General features: G+C 39.9%; 1 protein-coding gene across 4 annotated transcripts in view; it reads right to left on the bottom strand.

The window, feature by feature from the left end:
* Positions 1–198: 198 nt before the first annotated feature.
* tmem198 (transmembrane protein 198) overlaps positions 199–9,243 on the bottom strand; it is a 48,321-nt gene continuing 39,276 nt past the window's right edge. For all 4 annotated transcript variants that reach the window (XM_022235142.2, XM_022235145.2, XM_022235144.2 and 1 more), the window contains exon 5: positions 199–5,912. In XM_022235142.2, the coding sequence (XP_022090834.1) occupies positions 5,703–5,912 (210 nt within the window). In that variant the 3' untranslated portion in view covers positions 199–5,702. The remainder of the gene's footprint in view (positions 5,913–9,243) is intronic.

The raw sequence follows: 9,243 nt of genomic DNA, 5'->3' as shown, positions 1-9,243 counted from the left end.
TATGCATCAACTGCAGACCCTATAATCTAACTGCCAAAAAGGCTAAGTCGGTCAGTTAACTGAAACTGAAATACACTGTACTCATCCCGGTTCTGTAACAACCAATCAAATTACAGGAATTCATAGAAGGATTAAAAACCCTCTAACACAATTTCAGCTCAAGTTCTAAAAAAAAAAAAGAAACAAGGAACAAGACCATCAGGTATGGTAAACATTAAAGACCCATTTATTTCAAGACTTTTTACCTTGTTTTCATTTATTTCAATAACCCACACAAACCTGCATAACTGGTAGCCGTTTCTGTGTTATGAAACAAACTACAAAAGTTGCTATTGAATTTGTGTACCTACAGGCCTACCGACTCTGAAATTTAAGCTCAAAGCGATAAAGTATATCGGTAATTCCAGAAATCAGAGGTCCCAAAATGTGACACTTTTGTGTCCCTGTTACATCTGACCTTTTTTATTTGACATGGAAATATCACCGGAAATGATTTTAACCTATTGCTATTTGTTTGCCAGGTAATTTGCATGAATCACACTTGGAAATTAGATAATGTGTTTTGAACTTACAAAAAATCACAAGTGAGATGTGACAGGGACACACAAAAAAGTGGACCCCTAATTTCTGGAATTACCCATATATGTGTTGGGTCCTTCCTCACAAAACCTTCACATCCAGCAGCTGGGGTTAATAACATAATTGATAACTTACAGACTTCCGACCACAAACCATTTAAAAATTAGTCTCAAGAAAATTCTAGATCTTGTTACTGATATTGCAATTGAAAACATAAGAGGCAGTTTTACAAAATCAAACTTGCAATTTTCAAGTCGATATAAAAATTTGTGTTAACCCTAGTCTGTGAACAAACTTTTGAGTCAGGTACTGCGTATACCTTGGTGCTTGCTGGAGCAAGAATGTGGTCATTGGTATGAGTTAAGTTATCACAAGCCATAGGCTGAATCTGAATCACTTGGCTATGGCTGAAAAAAGCATGCTTTTCTATGGCAGCCTCTCGACAGTACCTGTGGCAATTTCCTACACACCTGTATGTGGTTGCCAGCCACAGCTAAGTTTAATGGACACGGCCATATCTACCAGTATCCAGAAGTGTACAGAAATCACATTTCTGAGGTTTCTTCAACACCTACCACACCTTTCTACAGTGCCCGAAACCGTTAATTAATCCTGTAATGAAACTATATAGAAAAAGTAAAACAAATCCCATAAGTGAAATAATAAGTACATGCATAAAGACATTTCACCAGTAGTGGCTATACGCTGCATCATTTGTAACTAGAAACTAAATTTATATAACGAATTTCGCCCTTACTTAACGTATATATTAATAAACACTGTATGCTCAGTGCTTGTCCGAAAGCTTGCGAAAAAAGCGAGTAAGCTTGTGACTTTTTTCGCAAGCTTTCGGACAAGCACTGAGCATACAGTGTTTATTAATATATACGTTGGGTAAGGGCAAAACCCGTTATATAAATTAACATCTCCCAAACGAAAAATACATCTTGAAAAAAGAAACTGAATGTCTTAGTGAATACAAAAGGACAACAAAATTTGATTTCTCCAGACAGAGCTTCAATGACAAGTACAAGTTACTGAACAATTAACTATTGTATGTCTTGCGTAGCTTCATTTTCACCTCATTTGATAATGAAGTATCATTTTCACAGTTACAAGTCATATATGCAATTAATGTGAAAACAGGTAGCTGCAATACTGGCAACTGATTATAAACTAAAAGAGGAAGTCATTTTAAGTAAAACTGAACCGAAAATCTTTTCAAATATTGCATACAAAAGAAGAAACCGTTCCTCCTATATATAGCACCAGTAACTAATCAGTGTGTGACTGGATTCTTCAAAACGTGTCTCCTTCACATTTGTCAATGGTAAAAAGTGATATTTTAAACAACTTTTTACACCTCAATCTCTTAATCCTTAGAAAACAGAAAAGAAACCCCACAGTTCCAACATATCAATCAGGAAAAACATTGACTGACGTTAAACTTGCTTCAGGCACCAATTTTGTCAAACCCAGTCACAAATCAGAAATTTGTTTTGTCTCTCAAGACCCAAACTAAAAATAATTCACTAATACGAATACATTTTAGCAATTTACATTTCAAAACAAAACAAGTTTACATTTCAAAGAAAAACCAACTTATAAATACTGTACATTCAAATTTCACTCGGTTTACACCATATACACATGGACCCCCAGAAAGTTTTTCGACATGAATACACTGCAGAACGATGTTGAATCTTTCCAAAACTTGCACAATCACCCTTTAGGAAGTAACAAAGAAGAACTTAAGAATAAGTTGGAAATAATAAAGACTGATTTGCAAAAACATGTACATTCAATCTGTCTGAAGACTGCCATTAAAGTCAATAAGTTGTGCGTGTGCGACAGTGCCATGTTAAATGTGCTGGCAAATTGAGGGTTGTTAAATATCACTAGAAATGGGGTACATTAATAAATGTGTTGAGCATATAACTCCAACTACGTGTCCAACAAAACCTGCCCAGATCGCTCATCTGATTTTGATTGATTGGAGACAGCGGGTATCTAATGATGTGCCCTAAATATAAAGGTATGCTGGCAGATTGGGGGCAGTAAAGATCAATGAATGTGAACTTCATTAACTAACCCAAATCTGTCCAAATCTCACACTCGATTTTGATACACGTAGATCAAGACATGCAGACCTCCAGTAATGTGCCCCATACACATGTACGCACCTACTAACAGCTGGGGCAGCTGCAGATCACTGAATGTGAAACTTTACAGTAACAAAGTCTACAAAAGTGATGAATTTGGTGGCATAGTGGTGGCAGAGCTGGAGGTTCCTAGCAAGGACTAATGGATGAGATCATATACAGTATCAGCCCCTAAAATATAACATGCACTCATTATTCCAACACTTTTCCAAATACAATTACAACCACTGAACAAGGCATATTCTAGCTTTTTTTCACATACTTCTTGAATATATTATTTTGGAAGATAAGAAAAGTATAAAAGAGATGCATAACACATATGGTTGCATAATGCTTGTACAGTAGTAAATGTATTCAAAGCCATGGAAAAAATTCACATAGAGAAAATGTTGAGAAACTCCTAAACAGAAGATATTAATGCATAGTCATTTATGTCAGAAACTGCCAAAAGGAAAATTCATACTGTGAGAATATGAACCTCACAAAAAAATTCAGTTCAACTGTTAAGGCTCACTGACAATTTCACAAACGAATTATTTTCAAATATTTTGTGTTGAGAGATGTCATGTAACTTTCTCATCTTAATTTCTGTCCATAACACCGAGTCTAGGTCCAAGCACAGGTTCAGCTATAAACATGGGCGAAAGGATGTATACACCAATTACCTCAGTCTTGATTTTCACATTTGTTACTATTACAATAGTTAAAATTGCCATTTTCTGCAAATCATTTTATTAGAATCATACTGCCTTCAGCAGGCCCAATTAAGACGCACACCATCTTAGATACCCAAAAACCACACGTACATCGTATATGTATATGTACACACACATATCAATATTCATTTATTTATTACTGCATTTTTGTGCTCAATTTTTACAAATTTTATGCTGAGATACCACAGAGTGGAAATTATTTTTTGGAAGTTCTGGAAGTAAAATATGAATATTAACCCTAACAGTCCTGAATCCTCCAATTTTAAGATGATTTTGCACGCACCCTCGGGAGTTAGGGTTAATTCCTTGCAAAAGATGGAGAGGCGATAAAGATCTCCCACTGTAGCTTTGTCACTACTCACTCTGCCAATATGAGGCTGACGTTTGCCAGGAAAGCGTCAAAAATTAGCCCCCCCAAAACACCTGTTGTGCGTTCAGCGGTGAGTCCTTGCTCTATGGGAGTTAACAGCAATGCTATACAGTGTATAATGCATTTGCTGAGGGCAACAGAATTGTGCTTAACTAAACTGTCATTTGAGCATCCACTGTGACTGGAATGGGCTCTGTCACCTGCATATAAGACTAGAGACAGGCTGGTGACAAGTTGTTCAACTGGGCTTATGGACGTGTCAGGCGCACAAGTGAGGAGTGCTGAAGACCCTACATGTACATTCAAATGGCGAGTCCTGCATCAAGCACACATAAACCCAGTGCACCCACACAAGTTCCTACACAAGGGATATCACTGCTATGCAAATACATGCCATCTCTTGTTGCTAAACAGAGCAGCTACGTGCTTAGCATATTTTTAACGCAGCTTCTCTGACTTGATGCCAGCACACGAGGTTACTGCAAACCGGGGGCGTAGCTAGGATTTTACTAGTGGGGAGGCTAAAGGGGGCCCAGCATCTTATGGGGGGCACCGGCTTTCAGTGGTGTAGTATTTAAGTGCAAGCTTTTGAAAGCCTAGTTCAATACCCATTCATCCATTTTTTTTGTGGGGGGGGACACCTGGGGAGCAACAGGAATGGGGGAGGGGCACGTGCCCCCCCCCAACACCACTGCTGAAAACTGGCTCACCCAGTATCAATAATTCAGTTGATTTAACCATGCTATTTATTTTGTCTGGTTATGTCTTGGTATAGTTTACTTTGCCTAGAACTCGGTCACAAGGATGAAAACTCTCTCCATTCTGAAGCTGGCTATACATGTACATCCCTGCATATTTTATTCACATCACACAAACACCATCTTGGGCGCGATTTCGTCTGTGCTGTATTCAAGTCCATCACAAGTCCCTGTAAGTCCATCATTCAGTCTTGAGCCGATTCACAAGCTATTCGAATGAGCTGTGACAACAGCATTCTTTTGTCATTGTTCACTAAGTTACTTATGACTGGCCTTGTGAAGGGACTTGTGACTGGCCTTGTGAAGGGACTTGTGACTGGACTTGTTAAGGGATTTGTGAAAGGACTTGACTCAAACACTGGATTTCATCTCTTAGAAACTTCTTGCACACAGCTGCTTAATAACATCAACAATCAGGCAGGATGGAAACTGCGTGTACATCTACATTGGAGATGTCGGGAACTTTCACTGTTAAATTTAATCAGATGGCTCAGCATAGCTTGCATACATGTACATGTATTTATTTACAATGGGATGACATGACATTCATGACCTAGAGTAAATACATACTTTTTCTAATACTTTTACCTTAAATGGGGCAGAAATTCTCTCTCCCACACACTGCCACGATAGAGCAAAATACTCGCTGACTACTACGGTTTGGAATGTGGGATTTTACCACCCAATGCGAGAATAAAAAAAAGGACATTTTCACACATGGTGAGCACCTCACATGGTGACCACCTGACACTTCTCTATAGTGACCTTTAAAGGGACTGTATTCTCACGTGTTGGAGACAAATGCATCAACTACACAGAATTCATGTGCAGTGTTCAGAAGCAGTGTTAGTGACGTCCACTTTTCTGTTGGCATGACATTTTGAGGTTGAGTTGGCTAAACTCAACTTGCCCTGTCAAGAAACTTACAGCTAGAGCTCCTTTGTATTTCCAACTGATCAGACTAAAAGAGAATTTCCACTGATTAACTTACGCCACTGCACCAATTCTTGAGAGATGAGGTTAATGGCTATCACTACCAGTAGGTACATCCTTATCAAGGGTCCGTGTCTAGACCATTTAACACTGGCACCACCAGGATATCCATAAACTCAGCATGCTATACGTCTGCAATATCGGCATCATCGATGTGGGTCACTGGTCCAACAGTGGTGATGGTGGTGGACGCGTTGCTGAGTAGTGTGGTGGTGGTGGTCTCAGGAGGGGGAGGGATTGGGGGTGCGATGATCGGCTCGGGAGGCAGGTGCGTTGTGGAAGCGATGCGCTGCATCTCTGGCGAGAGATGGTTCTGGATGCTCTGCAGGTAGCTCTGAGATGAGACAAGGGAAACAGAAATAGTTACATACTAGACAGGAGTTTAGCCAAACTATTATCTTCTCAATGGATTCAGAACTCGCTAAACAGACGCTAAACGTACATGTGTAGCAGTAGGTATAGTGAACAACGTACCTGTACAGTATTTTTCTGAACAGGGCTATCAAGGTATCAGAGTCGGGCAGTTAAAACTGCAAATAATGGGAGATGCACTCTTGGCCAACAGATCTAAAACCTAATGATGTAATGCAGAGGTGCGCTGTAGGTGAAAAGACAGTGCGCGCTCATGCTAAAGCATCAGGCCCATGGAAAACTGTCAAAAAGAACATGACACTGAGAAGGCCTACCGGTATAGTTTCCAAAGTGGTTTGTTTTAACTGCTGTGCGCCACTGTGCATATCAAGCACACGACGAATGCCAGAGCTGCATTCTGTCAGTCTTTTACATTCTGTGCAATAGTCTGTCACTCTCTCACATTCTGTGCAATAGTTTGTCAGTCTTTTACATTCTGTGCAATAGTCTGTCAGTCTTTTACATTCTGTGCAATAGTCTGTCACTCACTCACATTCTGTGCAATAGTCTGTCACTCTCTCACATTCTGTGCAATAGTCTGTCAGTCTTTTACATTCTGTGCAATAGTTTGTCAGTCTTTTACATTCTGTGCAATAGTCTGTCAGTCTTTTACATTCTGTGCAATAGTCTGTCAGTCTTTTACATTCTGTGCAATAGTCTGTCACTCTCTCACATTCTGTGCAATAGTCTGTCACTCTCTCACATTCTGTGCAATAGTCTGTCACTCTCTCACATTCTGTGCAATAGTCTGTCACTCTCTCACATTCTGTGCAATAGTTTGTCAGTCTTTTACATTCTGTGCAATAGTCTGTCAGTCTTTTACATTCTGTGCAATAGTCTGTCAGTCTTTTACATTCTGTGCAATAGTCTGTCAGTCTTTTACATTCTGTGCAATAGTCTGTCACTCTCTCACATTCTGTGCAATAGTCTGTCACTCTCTCACATTCTGTGCAATAGTTTGTCAGTCTTTTACATTCTGTGCAATAGTCTGTCAGTCTTTTACATTCTGTGCAATAGTCTGTCAGTCTTTTACATTCTGTGCAATAGTCTGTCACTCTCTCACATTCTGTGCAATAGTCTGTCACTCTCTCACATTCTGTGCAATAGTCTGTCACTCTCTCACATTCTGTGCAATAGTTAGTCAGTCTTTTACATTCTGTGCAATAGTCTGTCAGTCTTTTACATTCTGTGCAATAGTCTGTCAGTCTTTTACATTCTGTGCAATAGTTTGTCAGTCTTTTACATTCTGTGCAATAGTCTGTCAGTCTTTTACATTCTGTGCAATAGTCTATCACTCTCTAACATTCTGTGAACCAGTTGGTCACTCTCTCTTTAATACAAATCTACAGATTACTCAATCTCTATGGTGAGGCTCTTTCAACCATGACTTTGTGACATCCTCCAAACCACTTCAGTATTTGCACTGAGGTAAGTGACCTGTCGAACGGCATAGGCTGTAATGTTCATAAACCTTACCCTGATCCCCTGGGGCGCATGGAAAATTATGTCAAAATTGAAGGCGGCGGGACAGTCTACTGTATTCATCTCTGATAAGTGTTTACAGACATCTCCAGGATCTTGGAAATAAAAAGGCACAACCTTGTCTCTTGCTCTTCCCTCTGAGAAAATAGCTTCCTGCCAGTTGCGTAAATAGATTGTCATGCCCAGACATCTCCTTGTCCCGTGTCAACACAGGCCCAAAATAAAGACAATTACTAGTACATTAAACAGGTTCCTCTCAACAAATTCTGAGATCTCAAAAAAAGTGGGAGAATTTGAATATTCAGCACTTAAAATGGCAATCCTTTCCAGATGGAGTCTTCTCTTCATACCCGCACAAACCAGGCAAACTCCACACTTTTTCCACCTGTGTAAAGTAAGGTTGGGAGAATTGAAGTATTTCACTATTGGCACATTTTCCTTCTCTTGCATATTGCAGAATAGCAGGCTTCAATAACTGTAGTTGTAAAAATGCTCAAAACTGCATGGATGATTAAACATATGCCTAGGTTCCAACAAATAAAACAACAAAACAGGACTCTTGAATTCAAAAAGTCTGTCCTTGACAGAAAACTTGGCACAGCCTTGCTGGACTTATTTCACCTTGCAATCCAGCAACCAAGAAATCTTAAGTTTTCACAGCAACTACCGGCATCAGACAAAATGAGAATTGCAAAATTCTTCTCAAGCGACCTGACCCTTCTCCTCCCCACCCAACAGCACAAAAACACAGCAAAGGCGCAGAACGAGAAAGTGAGTTTCTGCTTGACAAATCTTGCAATATGAGTCACAAGCCATCAGAGCCGAGACCCTCCAATGTGGTTGGGCACAACGGAAATCAGTCCATAAAACAGTGTCGGCCCTCGACAATCAGGATTTCAAATTAAAATGACAAATTAGGATGAAGAAGTGGGTATGTCCGAAGTGATACTGGCCAAAAAAATAAACTGTGGAATATTGTCCTTTAAGGAATCCTTTCCAAGATCCACTCACATTATATTTAGAGTCCCTCATGCTCTCGGGACAAGGCTGTGGCTACCTGCCAATTTTTTATATCCCTCTGTTGTTCCCCCAAGCCCTGGCAAGATGACTCATCACGTCTGGGGACGAGACCCCAAATATATTTCCGACAAGCAGTGGCAAAAGTAGGCCACAGTGGCACTGCGATCCTCTCTCTATCCACTCAATATGTACAGAATGTTTTGTTAATAGACTTCCCTTCTGTGGGTGGGGCTTCAGGGCAGTACAAGGGACGGTTGCAGGGTGGTTTCTTTTTACTCCAGATATAGAACTGACAGCTGTGTCAAACTTAATGTTCTTTTTAAAGGAAGGGAAGAGGAATATGGGAGAGGAGGGGGACAAACCACAGATCTTCACACATTCCATGACTTTTTAAGAGGATTTTTTTACATTTCTTGACAACTTTTATTTCAAGTTAGTTCAGGCTATGTGCAATGGTATTCTAATACCCAGGCATGCCACTGGGAACTCAGGGGAAACATGAGAAATATTGAACAACCATATATCACACTCAACTTTGTAGAGAGTTTTTTTTTTCTTTCTCTGAAACAACAATCTGGAAGATTGAGGTTGTCATTCCATCATACTCTAAACTCCTTCGTCTTGATTGGAGGGTACTACCTGAATTTCTGCCCAAATTCCAACACTCGGTGATAATCAGATGGCACAGTCTTTTGTAGGATGGAAATGATCAAGCCTTCACAGTCAAGTTATGTGGGCTGGACTGAGTAGGC

The sequence above is a fragment of the Acanthaster planci genome, linkage group LG17 (genome assembly GCF_054643075.1).
Source record: "Acanthaster planci isolate LZ-2023a linkage group LG17, COTS_SCS, whole genome shotgun sequence".
Taxonomy (NCBI): Eukaryota; Metazoa; Echinodermata; class Asteroidea; order Valvatida; family Acanthasteridae; genus Acanthaster; species Acanthaster planci.
The sequence above is the reverse complement of the archived record's forward strand: the minus strand, read 5'-3'. Positions and strand labels throughout refer to the sequence as shown.